General features: G+C 39.0%; 1 protein-coding gene across 4 annotated transcripts in view; it reads right to left on the reverse strand.

The window, feature by feature from the left end:
* Window positions 1–38: 38 nt before the first annotated feature.
* Window positions 39–19,209, reverse strand: part of LOC129780244 (myb-like protein A) — a 228,593-nt gene continuing 209,422 nt past the window's right edge. For 3 of the 4 annotated variants that reach the window (XM_055788296.1, XM_055788295.1, XM_055788298.1), the window contains one exon: window positions 40–7,609. In XM_055788296.1, coding sequence (XP_055644271.1) covers window positions 6,042–7,609 — 1,568 coding nt within the window. In that variant the 3' untranslated portion in view covers window positions 40–6,041. Of the gene's footprint in view, window positions 7,610–19,209 lie in introns of all 4 variants that reach the window. The other variant, XM_055788297.1, reaches the window with a different exon arrangement.

Consider the following 19,209-nt stretch of genomic DNA (forward strand, 5'->3'; position numbering starts at 1 on the left):
TAAAAACAACCTAGCATCTAGTTTCAACAATGTTCTTAATTTATTTTCTCATAGTATCAGCATGTTTCATATGTAAACTGTTTCGGTACAAAGAAACAATAAAAAAAACCTAAAAATCTTCTAATTCTAGAGTGCAATTATCAGAGAGATAGTTTTACAACCAGATTTTCAATTATTTAAATCTTAACGATTACACTGCGTATTGTATCATTTCGTATGAGTGAAAGCTTTCGCGTGATCCATAGTATCAGCTCACGCCGCTTCCACTTTTTTTCATCTTAATCCTGCTTTAACTCCCTTATGCCTCTACCACGGCGACACGGTGAGTGGTTCTTGTCGTTTCCAGATTTCTTAACGATAGGCTTTTTTTTAATTCGTCAAACGAACTTTTGTTTTGCTTTACCTTGAAATGTGTATAAATAGAAGATACATCTAATTATGTTTATTTGTTTTTTTTATTGGTAATCGCCCCAATGGTTCGTAATATCAAAATCACAAATAATTTCCAAAAATAATCTCTTTTCAAGTGATTTCTTAAGGGTTCTAAATGGCCAAATCGGGTATATTAGTATGGTTTCTAGATCAGAATCCCTCACCAAGAGGGGTTGTGCGAACTCGCCGCTCTGATATTCTCTGACATTTGTATGCGCTTTTGTGTTACTTTCTGGGTTAAGTTTGTACTGCTGTCTCATGTGATGGATGATCCACTAAAGGTGATCGATGTTTTGATAAAATGATTAACTGAAAGTATCTACAACGAGTCACGCGTTACAGATGGATATTCACACTTATTTTCCGATGATTCTTTTTTTATCAATTTTATGTTCTATATGTTGATTCTATCTATTAAAAATGTACTTTATTGTTTTCCTGTTCTCTGCATCTCTGGATCAGTGGTAAAATTGGATCTATCTAGTGTAATAGATGAATGTTTTAACAATATTTCATCGTGATCAAAATATATCCTCTCGTCTGCGGACGCTCGTCGAGTGATTCAACTGACCGAATGCGCTTGTCCTGGCCTTAATTTTTTTTTGTCTTCTTGATACGATTATGCGTCGCTTTTCAGGCCAAAAATTTCTCAGAGCGTGAGCATTTGATGCATAAGGCCTTACGTTGCAACGATTTTGTTTTGTGTGCTGTTTGGAGTTAGAATTAAGAAAAAAAATCGGTCGAAAATTCACGATTTCCGATTCTACAAAAACGGGCCTGTATGCATGAAGTACCCACAATAACTAGTATTAATGAAGCATGATTTGCCAAAAATTAAAATGTCCTCTAGGAGGATTAATTGTATACATTTTGTGTCTATTTTTGTTTTTTTTGCAGGTTTGTGTTTTTATCTTGTCGACTACAAGGGCACTCATTTTAGCGCAACTCTCTTTCCTTCATTTGCCCATGAACTCGGATTGTGTGATTTAATTTAACTGTTGTTTGGCTGATGAGCTTTTCTATGTGTCGCTGCTAAATCTTAAACGTTAAGGCCATATCAACCTGTAAATTCATACCGCCGATCTCTACTCGATTGTGTCCGTTTTGCATAATTTTGGTTTTGTCCTATATATTTACTATCTAGGAGAGCTTGTCCCCAGGCATTGTACCGAAAACGGGGGAAGCCTCGAAAAAAATATGAGCGCTCAATGAGCTGAAGTCCTTAGTATCTTTCGTTATCCTAGGCTTGGAGCGGAAATCCCCAAGCATCGTCAGCCGAATAAAGCACAATGTCAATTCTCTGTTGTTATGTGGTGTGTTCATGAGTTCTAAACATATGCTTCGATGGTGGGTATTGCACTAGTTTTGGCACAACGTCTGTCATCGGATTATTTTCCAATGCGAAGAGCAAACTTTTGCTGTGTTTAACACATTGCGGACCGCTCACGAGATTTCTCGTGTTCCGCGTTCTGTCTGTTACGGATGGATCACGAGATAACCCGTGTTTTCTACACTTGAAGGTTAAGTCCTTGGTTTGCCAAGATTTCAACAAGGCCTACCGATGGCTCGCCTTCGTCTCATCTACATTGAAGGAAACGATCTCATTCGTGGAATCCGAACAAATGAACCGTTCAAGTTTGCCCCAAAACGTGCGGTCCTTAATGTGTTAAGACATAAATTCTCACGGAACAGTAGAAGTTATAATTAATTCGATTTTTATTCGAGAATCCCTTGAGTCTCCAGTATAATGGTGATCGCATCCGAATGGTGAATGCGAGAAAATACCCATAATTCAATATCAGAACGAAGATCAATATTGGATACATAATGATGAAAAGAGCTCTAAATATGGCAAGAAGTGGAGTTCGACAATGAATTCGTTAACAAATCTAACAATATATAACTCTTGTCGTCATGGTAACCGAACATCAATATTTAAAAATGATTACAAACTGACAATTAAACTTTTGAAAATGACTGAACCAGATATTCATACTGGTTTAAAAGGCAATATAATCAATAAGTATGCGAGGAGCGAGATATGCGTCAATAGTATATAAAAAGAAGGAGGGGGATTCTACAACATTTTTGTCTTGATATTCACTAAAGCGAATGGAAGTTGTGTATTTTTTTTATTAGCTTAAGGGGTATTTTATTTTAAGAAAAAAGAATAATTTACATAGAAATATATGTTCCGCCTAGAACATTTTATTCACAAACTAATTTTAACTGACTTAGAAATGGTCGCAAAGCGATCCCATCAAGTTCCCAACATGTCAAATACACATCAGCTGAATATCAAGGTGCATATTACATGTGGGATAACTTATAGAAAACACTTTGCAGTCACCTAAAAGTATATTAGTTAATTGTTTGTTAAGAATAATTAGGAATTAGCGTTGGCTTTACCTTGAGAATAGTTCCAGGTAAAGTACTTGAAATATTTCTTCCTTCACAATGTTTCGTAGTCCCTCATTATTGCAAAGTAGAACATCTATGAACAAAACCGTGGAAAATTTTGCTTCATGTAAACAGTTTTCTCTGGCTTTTCCATATTATTTACATGCCCCTCTCCTTTCGTCCACTTACTGAGTACATTCACCCACCTATTTATGTTTATCTTGCGCTCCAATTGGACTTTTGTCGTGAAATAACTAATCCCTCGTTCGGCAAATTTTGATCCCACGAATTCGAAAATCTTGGTTGTGAATATTTTGCTTCATATAGTATTCAACCATCTTGCTTTGTTGGAATTGTTTGACAATTCACGTTCATTTTGTTCGGCAGTTTTTGTTTGAGTATTTCACATTCTTGACATCCGATTATGATGAGTGGATCGATAGTTTATTTATCATCCACGCCATTTTTCGTGCAATACCCTTGGTCATCTACGAGCAAAACAAAACAAAAAATATTGCGGATGAAAGTGTGTGCGTGTACACCATTTGCGATCCCGCTGCTGCTACGGCTCAGCAGTTTTTGTACGTGGATTGTGGAAACGAGCAAAAACCAAAGATTGTAGAGAAACAAAAAAAAAGTCGCGAAAGGGAGAAATGAAGTAATACAACCTAAAGTTATCTGTGGAATGTATACTTTATTTTTTATTAGACAAAAAACGTTACTTAAAAGTAGGCAAATTATTCGCTATGATAAAAGTAGAAAATAAATACAGCATAAAAAAACTGGAAGGAGTCGAGGCTAGAGAAAAAAAACAAACTAAACTTGGAACAAAAAGATGCAATAAAAATAACAAAATGCGTGTTATTTGGCAAAAATATTATTTTTAATAACTTTTTTTTTCTTGTCAAAATTACTCTCAACATGTTCTTAACAGCTATTGTTAATTAATTAAAGCCTTTTCGTTCCTTACTGTGTTATTTCGAAAGAAAGTTTTCGTTTCTAGTACGTTGTATTGTAACAATTTATTCTCGCAAATGGTAAGTGTGATCTTTTGTGTCTTTGATTTTCTTGTTTTTTCTTGCTTCAAATTCGTGTATTTCAATTTCTGCTGCGCACACCAATTGTAGCGTTTTGGTTATCAACCAGTTGTTTTATCTGTTGAAAGTTTGTTCATTAATTGGCTGGGTTTAGTGTTTTTTTACTTCCTGTTCTTAACCTAAAAGCAATCAGACTAGCACTGAAACTTAAATTTTAGTTGTTTTCTCGCGCACTCGCGCAAGTCGCTCTCAAATCGGTGGAATCTCAAAGGTTATGGCAAGCAAATCAAGACTCAAAGTGACACGAATTGTTCACTGAAGAATTCGATAATGGCACTAGCAGAATAGCGGGATTGTTTTATTTTGAAATGTACAAAACAGAAACATAAATATACAACAAAAAAAATGCGGTTTTGGAAGCAACTTATAGTTATCTTAATATGGCAGCGCATTCTTTTACGTGTGTTATGCTCAGCTCGGGACTGTACAGAGAATGAGCTAAATTTAAGCTTTTCGAAAAATAACGTCTTTCGGGATCGTCATTCTCTTCAGCGGTTTTTTTCTCCTGTTGTTAAGATATACGTTCAATATTTGTTTATCTTACCAAAATAATCTCCTAACTACAGTTTTGTTTTTTTACTTTTTCAGTAATATATTTTAGTATGATTTAGTGTAATTAACATTTTGTAATAAGAAACATCGTTACACTGTTTCCGTTCGTTTTGTTCTTTCATTCTTCGTCAGCTTTTAGCGGATCTCGTTATATTCTCTCCTGCGTTCCTTCATCCCAGTGTTACACTTGTGCATTAAAGACAAATCACAAAGTTACTCACTTAAATTAAGTTTTGTTTCGTGTAATTCTAGCATATACGTTTGAAGTTTTAGTACGGATTTTGTGTTTTTTTTTTCTCACAATAGCTTCCGCCGCGGGTGTTTTCAGAAAACGGTCTCTATACCTTCAGTAATAAATAGTATTCATGAAGTCAATTCAACACCATAAATTCACACTTTTCTCCTCCTCCTCCATTTTTACAGTACGACTAATTTAATTTTTTTTATAATTTTTTAAAAAGTCTATTTTTTTCGTTCTCTTTTACTTATAAATTGAGATCACAGTATTTAGAGATAAAATTGTAGTAAAGAACAATCTTTTCATTCTAGTTCCATGGTTTTGCGTCTGATTTTTTTTTCTTCTTGTGTCATTTCATTTGCCTCCCGCCGTGGCTCTCCATTGAAGTTCGAGAGTACGGCATAATTTGGAAGAGAAGCTTGTTGTAGGGGTACGAAGAAAACATGTTAATCAAAATTAGGGTAACACACACACACACACAAACTCTCGAGAATATTCTAGCACTGATTGAGTTTCTTCTCCATTGAACATCAAAAAAAAAATATATGTGTGACTATGTGTGTACGAGAGTAAAATTTTTCAAGTGTCGTAAGTGCGATTCATTGCGATTCAGTGATTCATTGATTCATTTCTGGGAGCGGTACATCTACATCGGTGCGGTGTGGGTGTTTGTGATCGTGCGAGACGTCAAATTGAAGTAAGAACAAGTGTGACGTATAAATGATACGAATATATGTGGAGTCTTTTGTTTTGTTCTTTGTCGATTTTGAATGAGATTTGCTTGGATGTGTGTTTACCTTGTGTTTTGTTCACCCCTCAGTGCGTTCGCCGAGCGATGTTTTGCGCTTTGAATGAGTTGTTTTGGCACCTTGTTGTGATTGTGGATTGTGTTTTGCTGTATGCGTGCATGAATGCGTTTACTCAACCAATAGAACGATCACAATCGATGGATCGGTACCAGCTTCTGCACTGCTATTGTTACCGCTATCATTCCTAACACTAGCACCACTACCGTCTGGGTTTCCAGTGGGTTCCTTGGGACTTCGTGGTTGCTCGGGAATTGGTGGTCGACTGTTCTCTCCAACGTCCACATCTTCGTCGTCGTCGTCGTCGTCGATGGCGGCGGCAGCAGGTGGAGCGGCCGCATCGACATCCTCCTCCGTCTCGATGTCCAACAGGGAAGCAGAGCGGGTTGGTGTAGCATGGGAAGTACCAGACGTGCCTGCTCGAGCAGTCTCGATGTAACCCATGAAGGGGTCGTCATGGACCAGCTCAATCTGAGGGTCATTCAAACGCATAACGTCGATCGACGGTAGTTCGGTCTACAAACTAGCCGTGCTGGATGAGGATACAATTGGAATACCACTGATATCATCATGCAAGAGGTGATGCGAGTGAAGGCTTGCTGAATGATGATGGTGGTGGTGTTGTTGGGCAGCGGATACGTGGTGATGTTGTTGCTGCTGCTGGTGGTGATGATGGCTACTGCTACTGGCAGCGTTATTTATGCTGTTGCCGCTACTGCTACTGCTATTTTTCTCCTTCTTTATCCGCTGCTTGAGGTGCACCTTGGCGTGACGTTTCTTCTCATCGGATCGGGCGAACTTTCTACCGCAGATGTCGCAGGAGAAAGGTTTCTCGCCGGTGTGGGTTCGAATGTGGGTCGTAAGGTGATCTGACCGGCTGAAGGATCTCATGCAGATACGACACTGGAACGGTTTCTGGCCGGTGTGGATTCTGATATGTCTGGTGAGCTCATCGGATCGCGAGAAACGCCGATCGCAGTTCTCTACGGGGCAGGCATAAGGTCGCTCGTGCACTGGTGTCTTGCTTGGTCGGTTGGGATACTTTCGAGGCTTCACGGGGACTAGCTTCAGTGGCATTGGACTTTGCTGGTAGACCTGGTTGAGAATTTCGTGCCCTTTGCTAGTAGAGGGATTGTACTCCGCTAGCTGTACGGCGTATTGAGCTTGTTGTTGAGGAGTTAGCTGACTGAGTTGACTCACGTCTGGACACTGTGATGAGCTGTATGGTTCCTGTTTGGGGATGATACCGGTGGAGGAGGTTGAGGATGGTCCGGGGATGACTACATTGTGTTGGGGGCTGCCGTACTCGACGGGTGAGTCGAGCCACTGATATTTGGGGGTTTGACCCATACTGAGGCCTTGACTGCGGGAATACTGATGCATTTCTTGTGCCTGTTGCTGCTGAGCTTGCATCTCGAGCGAAGACACGCAGCTAGCATAGCTTGGAGGCTGCTTGAGAATTATGCTGGGACAGTCCATGTTTAGACCAAGAAGTTCGATGGGTTGATGGGTACGTTCGTCAGTGCTGTAGTGGTGAGACGAATGCTGGTGGTGTCCTGCTGGTGACGGAGTCTGTGCAGAATTTGCAGCGGATTGTTGAGCTGAGGCAAAGTGTACCTGTGCTGAGCTCTGAGGCCCTGGACCAAGAAGTCCGAACATCGGTGGCTGGAATAGGCTTTTGTCGGGACTTGGTAAGCCCCACCCACTCAACCCGGATGTGGGAGACATTTGACCTGTCATAATCGAGAGCTGTGAACCGGTTGCCGTCTGCAAACCCATACTGCTTCCGGCAGTTGTGGTGAAGATACCCCGATAGGAGATCCGGCTCTCCTCGACCTCCGTTGATTGATCGTGATGATGCATTTCCTGGCTGCCGCTACTGTGATGGGTCGCTGAATGTGTCCCCGGCTGGTGGTGCGATGAAGAGGAAGGATACATTGCGTTACTGCTGGTATTGCTGGCCTCTTCCTCGATAACCACCGAGTGCGGGGTGCTACGTTCCTGTTTGGTCGGACTGCACAAACTTACACACGGACTAGACACGGTTTGAGGTTCCAGCGAAAGATCGTCCGACTCTATTGATCCTATTTTTTCGGAAGAGACAAATAGATGGAAACAAAAACGAAAGTTTTGAGTCATATGGTGTATCGGTGCTGGGTTCTAACTTCCCCTCCCCTTGCTCATACGTATTTAAATTTATAATTAAGACAAAGTGCCACCTATAAATTCAAATCGAAGTACCATCCCGTGAACCGAATGAAACGGGGACCAGTGAGGGCCATTTTTAATTTGACAGCATTCGAATTTCTGTTTCCTTTTTGTGCATAAAATTAAAATAAATTTAAATCTCACTCGGTGCATGATTTTTACGCCTTGTCTTCTCTGATTTTATTGATTTTGTTCGATCTTTTTTTCGCGTTTTTTGCCAACGGATTTTGCTGTTTTGGCGCACTGATCAAGGCAAGGGTGGTGATTCTTTTTGTCGAGGTATGTTTCGTATTTCTTTCAATGTTAGTTGCTTGTTAGCTTGACAGAGTAGCCAAAGCATTTCCCTGACAGAGACATCAATAGCTGCGGAAAATTGTGGAGGCTCAGTGGTTCCAATTAGGTAATGTTTATAATGTTTGCGAGTACATTGCTTTGCGTTTCAATGCGTGGAATCAATTTGTGCTCGTCATGTCACCAAAAAAAAAAATCTCCTCCTTCGCTCAAATTAAACTCTAGGCGTATTTGATATGTTTTGCCGAGAGAGAAAAGTGCTTATTCACGCTTGATCGAACGCGCACGTTTGCGTTGGCCAGAGATAAGCGACTTCCAGAGTAACCGGCTGTCGCGCGAAAGCATGTTTATGAAAGATGCTCAATCAAGCCCGGCTCGTTTTTATCGCCAGTAGCACCATCATCAAACAGCTGGAAGCTCGCTTGGACTGTAGAACCAGTGTCGCAACCACGAGGGGGAATCCGCTGGGTGGACTGTAAATTGCTACCGTATTAAAATAAATCAGTCAGATCGGTAATTAAAAATGGAGGATTCTAATTAGTTTTTTCGCTGCAGTCCCCCGCTCCGAGGAAAAGGTGACCGTTTCTTGCATTTTGGTAATGTGGTACTTTTGGACAGCCAACGGGCAACGAAATGACGATGATCGTTCGTGCCCGTTGTGTTTTAAGCTGTTTGTGGTCGTTGTTATTGTTATTGTTGTACATGGCTCTTCCCGCAGAGCACAGTCACAGAGTTAAGAGAGATAAATCTTCCACTGCCGTCCAAGCTTCACCACTTTGGCGCGATCGAGTGTCCTCCTCGTTCGGGGGCCCTCCTCATTCAAGTCTCATATTTTTATGCGCACGCGGATATTGAAATCTGTTCCACGTCGCACTGCCAGCTTCACCATCGGCCCTCGGTGAAACTTGAAGATAGACGCTCAGGGCTTTCGCTTCGGCTTTTAATTTATGCTGATAGTGTAATTTATGTTTTCGATATTTCTCCCTGCGCTCCGATTCCATCAGCGCGCAATCCGCTTCTTCCGGAGCTCAACCACGCTGCATCACATGCATAAGTCAGTGTTTTGATGATGATGTCGATTTAAAACGAAACCTTCAACAAAAAATTTGAAGACAAAAAAAGATATCGTAAACCCAGCAGTTGGCGGTCGGTGTATGGGTCCGCGCCATTAAGATCCTGTTAGAATATGCAGCTTATTTTCGTTTTGACGAATTATTTTGTTCATTCCGGAGAGCCACGGGTCGGTGGAAAGGGTTGAGAATTAGTGTCATAATTATGTCGGTTGAAGACTAACTTTAAAATCTGTCCATCATGGGGTGTGATTTGGGGTCGGCGATCAGGTTCGCAAAAAGGGTCTCAACCGTTTTTGTTTTGTAATGTTTGGCATTCGATCACTGGCCTCACATGTTTTTGCGGGTGGAACTCAAATGAGACTGCGTGAGGTTTTTTGTTCTGTTCTATTTCCACGAAGGTCTGACACATCGAGAAACCGTCCAATTATCACCAGGAATGTCCGGATTGTGACATTTTTGCCGTTGTTTTGGAACACGCGTTCCAGATCCAGATTCGAGGGGAACCAACCCAAGGTGTGGTGTGGATCTCGAGATGAGTTATGGTTATGAAACGAAAGCCTATTAATAGTTCCAAAACACGGACCAACGGTAGAACGGTTCCATTCAACTATGGTGTGCGTAAAAAAAACTCGATGCGAGTGTGACAGAGAATTATGTGCCAACCAGCTCGGCGTGAACCGTCCTGGATCGGGCTCCTCGGAACAGGAGTGTGTCTAGAGAATTAATTCATAAATTATGCTGATGAACGAGGTAAGATTCAGGCGGCCTAAGTGTGAGCGTGTGTTTGGACCAGGCATGCTAGGGATCATTCTACTTTGGGTGAAGGTGCGACAGCAAATTTTTATCTCTGAACGTTCTTTTGTAGCTCTTAAGAGCTTCTTTCCGAACGTTGCTCTTCTTCAGCTGGTGTATTTTTAATATTTTGTTCCCTTTTTCTTGTTCTTGGTGTGGTGTGGTTTTGTACGGCCGACCTCTCCAGAATGAGAGATCTCGCGAAGCACGAGCGTTGATGGCTTTCTAGGGTGTGGAGCAGCGCTCAGGCCTTGGGCTCTAAACAGGTTTTTAGAGGCTTTATCCAGCAGCAGTGGTGGCGCGATGTGCGCGGGAGAATCACTTATTGTGTCTGCGCTTGCCAGTGGGGAGATCTCTATGAGAAAGAGGAACATCATCACGACTCGGAACGCACCTCTTCCGCTTGAAGAAAACAAAAAAAAAAACACTAACAACACACTCGCGTCATTTTCCCTCACGCTGGATGAGCTGATACGGCGCTGACAACGTGGTTCAGGGCCATCGTTCTCCCTGGAACGGGCCGGGTTCTAATTTATTCCATTTTTAATATGCTGTCACTTTAGGACCGTATTCAATCATTCCCTGGTCGATTCGATCGGCTTCCAACGGAAGGCAAGGATGGCTGATAGATTACGGATGACTCAGGTTTTGACATTGTGTCACACATCAATTTCACGATTCACGGCAGCGGTGATCGTGGCCGACCTGACCACACCTGAGCGGGAGTGAATTGGCCGGGGAATGAGCTCACAGTCGTAGCGCGCAATCCTTGCTCTCTCTCTCGTTGACAGGGCTGTGCGGACTTGCTTTGCGCCTGTTTGTGTGTGTGTGTGTGTTTTCGCGATGAAAGTTGCCGTCGGCTTTCTGATACTGGCGACGGGGATGGCGCATAAAATGTAAAAATAAAAATAAATTATTATGCTGAAATCAGCTGCAGCCGGGGCCGAGGGCAAGAGGGTGAAGGGCTGCCGGTGGTGGAAGATTAAAGGCTAGCGCGGAACTCTTTCACTTGCTGTTTCTCACACCCGCAGCAGCGACTTATACTTGCCGTAATAAAGTCATAAATATGACGCAAGTGTAATACACTAGCATCTCTTTAAGTGGGCCGTTAGCCGAGCGTTTGTCATTGAGGCTTAATAAGCTTCCTGAAAAACACATTGTAGAGAAGGATAATTGAAATGATTGAAATATCTCATATTGCGATGAGTGTAGCTTACTTCTTTGCTTTCATATAATTGAACAGCGTTTTATCAGTGGTGACAAAACTTCTTCTTGAAATAAACGACACAAAATTCAATGAAACGGGAAATACGGATTAAGTTGAATTTTGTAGGTTTCTCATATATATTATTACTTGCAGATCTAAGTGATACTTATCGATATCACGTCTTACATCCAATCGTATATGACATCGTTGAAAATCATTCCCCAGCGACTTTTGATTCAAATCCATGACATTTCACTGGTTAGAATTTGAATGATAGCAGATTTTGTCCAATACATGTAATTCCTAAGCAGGAATATCGTGAACCTGATGAATGTTGTTTTTTTTTCCTAATCCGAAATGCGGCTTAGTAATGTTCAACACTGTTGAGGTATTTGAAAATAAATAATTTCATTATGAGAAAAGGTTTTGAGAAATTAAAGGACGCATTTCGATAGAGTTTTGAATTTGTTGAAAGTTGAAAACAAATCACTATAGTGAGCTTAACAACTGGTTTTAACACACTTTTTCGCGTAAGTCGCTATGGAGAACTACGTAATATGTTATTGATAAAAACAGTTCAATTTGTTGGATAATGTTGGTTTAATTGTAAAAAAAAGATTTTCTAATGATCATAGCAATTCATTTGAAGCACTTATCATTCAACACTTTGAGATACTTTTAGTTTCCTTGACATGTGCTGTAAGACAATGTAATTTTCGCTATCTCGTAAAATTATCTTTTTATTCCTTTTGGTTGATTCTGAACGTTTTGTGATCAGTGATGGATTAGTTTTACGGTGATAACTTCAACTACTAAAAAATATTGACATATCATAGCATGAATATTACCGTTCCTATAGAATAAGAAGGCTTCGATGTAAGTTGTGAATCACAGAATTCCACAAAATCATTTTATATTTGTTCAAAATTGCTAAATTTCTTCATTGTGCCGTGATTGTAAATCCGGACACTTTTTTTTATTTATGATTAGAATTCTGCACATTTTTGATTTTAATTCCGGACACTCTTATGCAACTCCTTCAATAAGAAATTTCGCCGTTCACTTCGATCCGCCGTCCGGATTCAAAATCATCTTTTGGATGTGCTTTTTATTCCGGACATGGGTTTGTGAATCACAAATATCGCTTGTTTTAATAGTAATTGTAACAATCTGATTACTACACTGCGTTTCACAACTATAGAACCACTCATTATTTTATGAATTTTCAGAGATATGTAAGAAGTCGGTTGAATTGAAGTATATAGTGTAGAATATAATAACTATCTTCATTTAAAAGACTGGCCATTTGAACTTTATTGTTGTGTTGAGGCGCGAAACATTCCAAAAACTAAAATTCCAGCGTATCATAACTATAGAACCAGATGGAAAAACTCTCACTCCTTTACAAAATTAACGTCAATTTCACATTAATTACAAGAATTTTCTAGTTCGTAGGTCACTTTTAATTCTAAATCAGATCAAATAAAGGGTGTGTCACATCAAATTGCATCACGGAAAAAACGCTGTAGAAATTTAATTTTTAGGAATTATATTTTCAGCTTTCGCTTATAATCAGATAAGCTTGTATAGATCAGGTTGACCTGTCAATTTTTCGTAAATTTGGAAAAATGTCGTCGAACGAAAAAGAGCGTCGTGAATTAATCCTGTGCACTTATTTCGAGAAGCCGGAGTTGTCACATCGGGACATCGGTAAGATGCTGGGAATCGTCCAATCCACGGTCAGCAGAGTATTAAAACGATACTTCGAGAACCTAACCATCGACCGGAAGGTGAAGAACGGCAAAAATGGATGCTCCGTCAGTGAAAAAGATCACAAGCGCGTAGTTAAGCAGTTTAGACGTGATCCGAGAAGTTCGGTCCGGGATGTCGCCAATAAGCTGAATTTGTCAAGTTCATTCGTCCAGCGGACCAAGCAGCGGGAGGGCCTGCGTACATATAAGGTTCAGAAGGCTCCTAACCGCGACGAAAGGTAAAACATGGTGGGGAAGACGCGAGCCCGGAAGCTGTGCACCGAAATGCTGACGAAGCCGCATTGCCTGGTAATGGACGACGAAACCTACGTCAAAGCGGACTTTCGTAAGCTGCCGGGCCTGTTGTTCTTCTCCGCAGAGGACAAATTCAGCGTTCCGGAGGAGATTCGCAAGAAGAAACTATCCAAGTTTGCCAAAAAGTACATGGTGTGGCAAGCGATCTGCTCTTGCGGAAAGCGGAGCGCCCCCTTCGTGACGACCGGCACGGTAAACAGGTTTACCTTAAAGAGTGCCTACAGAAGCGCTTACTACCACTATTGAAGCAGCACGACGGCCCGACCATCTTCTGGCCGGATCTCGCTTCGTGCCACTATTCAAAGGACGTGTTGAAGTGATACGAAGCCAACGGGGTCACCTTCGTCTCAAAGGAAATGAACCCGCCCAACGCACCGGAGCTTCGCCCAATAGAGAAATATTGGGCGATTATGAAGCAGACCCTCCGGAAGAACCCAAAAGTTGTCAAATCGAAGGCGGACTTCAAGAGAAAATGGATTTCTGTTAAAAAAAAACTACAACCTGACGTTGTACAGAACCTTATGGACGGGGTAAAGAGGAAGGTGCGAGCATACGGGCTTGGGCTCGAAGTATGAATAAAAAGAAAATGCCAAAAGTTGTTTAATAGTTTTTATTTTACTGTCTAAAATTTTCAAAAGGATCGGTCTACTGGGCGAATTTCTACAGCGTTTTTTCCGTGATGCAATTTGATGTGACACACCCTTTAACCTATTCGGGGTGTTTTTGACCAAGTTGCGCCATGTTATAGTGTGTATCTCGTTCTACGCAGAGGATACTGCTCGTTTAAGTTCTTCATATAACTCATACTGCTTGTAAACTGCATGTACTATTCGTACGATCACTCCTCATAAGTTCTTAATAGGGTTCTGATCTGGTGAACAAGCTGACCAGTCCAGAATCTGAAGCCCTTATTCATCAAACCATGCCATGACTATCCGGATTTTCTGAATTGATGCCAAATTACCCAAATATCACATTGTTTTTGATGCAATAACAGAAGTAAATGATTCTGAAGTACTTCATTGCACTTCTGACTGTACTGGTGTTGATGAAAATCTATCTGAACCAGGCCGTTTTGAAAATATTCTCCTCAAACCTTCAAACTGCCGGCTGTAAAGTTACGAATGGAAAAATTACATGACACGTACCGTAAGTCCTTTCAGTATGAAGGAATACTATTCAACTTGAATTTCTTTTTACTAGAGAGGTTCTCCTGAAATAGTGAAACCCATGACATTAGCTCCCACATTAGTTTTTGGACTCGCATCTTTGGAGATTGGATTTTTATGGTTTTATGAGAATTTCTCAAAAAGACTTGGTTCAGGTAGCTTACCATCAACAGGAATGAGTTGTCAAGTGCAACGAAGTACTTCAAAATCATTTACTGCTGTTTTTACATAAAAAACAGTGTGATAATTGGGTAATTTGGCAACAATTCATAAAATCCGGAAAGTCATAGCATGGTTTGATCAATTAGGGCTTTAAATTCTGGACTGCTAAGCTTGTTTAACAGATCAAAACCCTATTAAGAACTTATGAGGAGTGATCGTACGAATATTAGAAGCAGCTTACAAGCAATATGAGTGATTTAGAGGGCTTAAAAGAGCAATATCCTATGCGTAGAACGAGATACACACTACAACATGGCACAACTTAGTCAAAATCACCCCGAATGGGTTATTTGATCTGATTAAGAACTAAAGATGACCAACGAATGAGAAACTTATTGTAATTCATGTGAAATTGACATTAATTTTGTAAAGGAGTGAGAGTTATTCCATCTGGTTCTATAGTTATGAAACACTGGAATTTTAGTTTTTTTTGATGTTCTGCGCCTGAACACAACAATAAAGTTTAAATGGCTAGTCTTTTAAATGAAGATAGTTATTATATTCTACACTATATACTTCAATTCAACCGACTTCTTACATATTTCTGGAAACTCAGAAAAAATGAATGGTTCTATAGTTGTGAAACGCAGTGTATTTCAATTCGTAAAGAATCAACTGAGTTGAATTAACCCATTTTAGGCCAAGTGTTCGAAAAATCGAACAGCAACTTTGATAATTTTTCATGTCTTTGGACAGGAACCATATGGTAATGTTTTTGCACCAAAAGATAGCTTAATTCATTAGCTACCACTTATATCGATTTCATTCAATTTTGAGTAACTTTATTGGATAATAAATTTTTTAAAGCAAGTATGTTTGGAAGGTGTTTTCAATTTCAATTACACAACCCCAATAAGATACAAAAATATGTGAAGTTTTCTACAGTATTGCTTTGATAAAAGAACATACATTGTGATATAGAGCGAAAATCATTCGATTGAGCCGCATACAGGAAAATAACAGCCGGGGAAATTGAGTGTTCGAAAAATCGAACGTTGGCCATAACAAACATTTTTTTTTCTGCTGAATCAACATCAACACATCTAACCTCCGCTGCGCATTTGGATTTGATTGCTTTAGAAGACGGAAGGTTTTTCATTTATTCTTGCATTTTCAGTTGTGAATGTTTGCAAATATCGATTAATTTAGCAAATATTATTAAATCTGTATGATTTTTTGTCCGTAAGAACCTTAGGTGATGGCGGCCCGTAGAATTTCTTTTGTGGGGGAGCTGGAGGAAATGATAAGTACATGTAACGAGGATTCTAATGAGATTGTTTGTGTAAATATTCTTCCGCCGGACCGAATAATAACCTCCCAACCCTCTATACCTTTGTTTTTTAGCAGTACTCTGGTACTTTGCAGGTTTTGGAAAATGTTCGATTTTTTCGGGAAATGGATAATTGGAGAGACTAGTTTTTAAGCATTGACATTTCTCCACAGTTAACAATAAAAATAACAGCATATGCTTTCGTTGGAAAGAAAAAGCCTGTCAGTAACAAGTTAAAATTACATGAAATAAGAAATGCCACATGTCACCTTAGGTGGATTAATTCGGATTTATACTTAGAGCCCTCCATTCTCCTGTTCTAGTTCTTCCGGGAATCCAAAATTGATGCATTTATGAATAACGTATATTTGCTAATTGAAGTGACTTTTAGTTCGAAGTATGTTTGTACTTGCAAAAAAAAAAGTGCGGGGTTCGGCCAATGTTCGATTTTTCGAACAGTCATTTCCCGGAAATGGGAGATGGGAAAAAATAATTCTTGAACATTGGAGTTCCTTTAGCGTTAATAATCGAAAAAACAACAATGGCTTTCGTCAAAAAAATAATTTTTGCAGCTTGGTCGTTAATGGGTTGTTTTGCGTCTATGAATATCGTTTTGATTTGTTGAAAATATGTTTCTTTACAATTTAAGCATTGTAAACGCAATAGAAACGAAAAAGATAACTTATTATGCATTTCAATAAATTATTCGATGAAAAACACTGACGAAATGAATCTACAGATGATTTATTGTCCTCGGATGACGGTACTAGTGATATGTTTTACCAATGCATTGCTTATTCCGAAGTCATCTCAGCGTTATTTCCCAAATTATTTTCAGATAATTTCAGAAACATTCAGAAAGATAGTGAGCAGAGCCGGTGGATAGTGATGACTACGTTGTCACATTTAATTTTGAGCCAAACACAAATAAAAAATCATTAAAAGAAGCCAGGGGAAAAGTTTGTAGCACCGTGTATTTTTCCGAATTGAATTTTTTATTTATTTGCTCATTGTCTTTGCAGAAATTTGACACAGCTGTCATCGACATAAAATCGAATGTTTGGAATTCGATATTGAAAGCTTCACTGTGAAAGTATTCACAAACATTTTCGTACACAATTGAGGAGATGAACAGTGAACAGTATGCTGAATTGCTTGAGCATGGTAATACATGATCAAAGGAATCGTGAAATCTTGGATCTTTTATCGAGAGGAGTATTTTTGATGGATTGTACTCCTATTTTCTTTCTAAGGAGAAATGTCCTGTGCGATTAATTTGAAACCCCATGCGTTTAACTACTACCTAATCTATCAAAGATCAGTTGGTGGCCTTTCAACGATTTATTGCCTTGTTGAAAGAGACAATGCATTTGCCACAGAATTTTTTTGTAATTTCTGATGATTTCATTATTCAGTTCAGTTCAGTTCTTAATAATCTAGTTTATTCAAACTACATACAGGAGGCTAAAATTCTTAAAACAAATGAAAATTTCTACGATACTGTGTTGGCCTAGGAGAAACACTATAGGTTTTATGAGGGTCCATTCCTTAATGAACTGAGATTGAGAGTAGCATTCGTAAAATGCACTATCAATTGAGATAGGTAAAACACTAGCAGATAAAATCGTGCTAGTTGTAAATTGTTATATGCAAATATTTTCAGAAATGGAAAACAAATTTCTAGAGTGTAAGAAATTCGTGTGGCTAACTAATTATATTTCGTGTCTGTCTGGTAGTACCCGACCAGTAGAAAGATTTTTTTTTACGATGATGTGGGCAATGAAAAAGTCGCCCACAAAAATTCAAAATGTGGAATGTGACAATTTCTACGATAAATTTTCTTAAAATTCTGATTTGCTTCGCAAAGTCTCTCCACCATCTGAACACGAACGAATAAAATTCGTTGTAGTGAATAAAATCAATGAATATTCAATTGTTTTGCTACATTCCCGGTTTCATTCACTCATTCATGAAATTCTACAAAAAATGGCATTTTGTGGTTTTTTGCTTACGTATCCCGTTTTTATTTCTGCACAATTTCGTTAGCCTAGTATGAGTATATTGTTGATGATGATACTGTTGCAAAAAAGAGTCTAGCGAGTAAATAGTTGCTACATTCATTCGTTCTTATGTGTTAAAAAAGAGTAGGTAATCCTAGATTTGTATCACTCACGGGTAAAATGTTTATATCGAATCAAGTATTACATTAAATGCTCATGAATTTGTACTACTGGTTGATGATTAGTCAGGATAAATACGAGATTTTATCTCTAGGGATTTGTTAAATAAATGGATTTTTCATATTTTCTTCTCTCGAAGATTTTATAGATCACACGTATTTATGAGAAATTTTGATGGGAGTTGTACTTACAGAGTTTTAACGAAACACTGTTTGTAAATCAGTAATCAATTGTCATTGAATCCCTGTATTATAATTTATGTTCGAGATTATTCGTGAAAATATGACGTCTAGTTTTCACGGTGTTCAATTTTAATACTTTTGTCAATTATGATTGTCTGTAGTATTTATCCCACAACATAAGTAATAATACATGTTCAATTTCTGATCATTTTTGATCATTTCTTAATATTTTTTTTATCGTTACTTGGTCATATGTTCCGAATCAATTGACCCAGCTTTTACTAATGTCCTGAAATTGGGTTTATTGATCACAAGATTCTCCAACTATTCAAGAAGTTTGAGTTTTGTTTGAAATTAAAGAATCGGTATTCCCCACAAATATTTGCTCCACAGATTTCTGAACATTGGTCGAAAAACAATCCTGGTTGAATAGTTAGAAAACATTTTTAAATACTTCATTTTACTCTCACGGTTTCTTGAAATAACCGAACTACGTAGAATAGATCTTTTCATTCTCGATCGAATCATGTAGGATTCCGTTTCGGGAAGGTTTTGATCTTTCCGATTTTGCAACATGTAATCAAGCGTTGTCATGATAAAAAATACTTAGGGTAGCCTGTGAATTTGAACATTTATATATGAGAAACTATACCGTTGGTGTATTTTCGTCAAGAGTTTGCTGGTCACTTTTTTAATTATTTATATGTTATATGTCCAACCGAAATGTTTTCTTTCTGTTCAGAATACTGCACTTCGCGCGCAATCATTCGTCTACACTGTTCCAAGTCACGTTCAATACTTTATACTTCAAGTTAATTTTTAATTAAGTTTATTCTAACGATGCTCGCAACGTACTATCATGAATTATCTTGTTGGTTTCCTCTCAGTCTTGTTCAAAACTCTACAGTTTTGAATCAACAACTGAGGATGTATATACTCCATATAAGAAAAAAGTGAAGATTCGACATTTCAGAGGCAAACACCATTCGTCACAGGTATGGATTTGTAGGTCAGGCTATATATG

This window comes from Toxorhynchites rutilus, chromosome 3, assembly GCF_029784135.1.
Source record: "Toxorhynchites rutilus septentrionalis strain SRP chromosome 3, ASM2978413v1, whole genome shotgun sequence".
Lineage (NCBI taxonomy): Eukaryota > Metazoa > Arthropoda > Insecta > Diptera > Culicidae > Toxorhynchites > Toxorhynchites rutilus.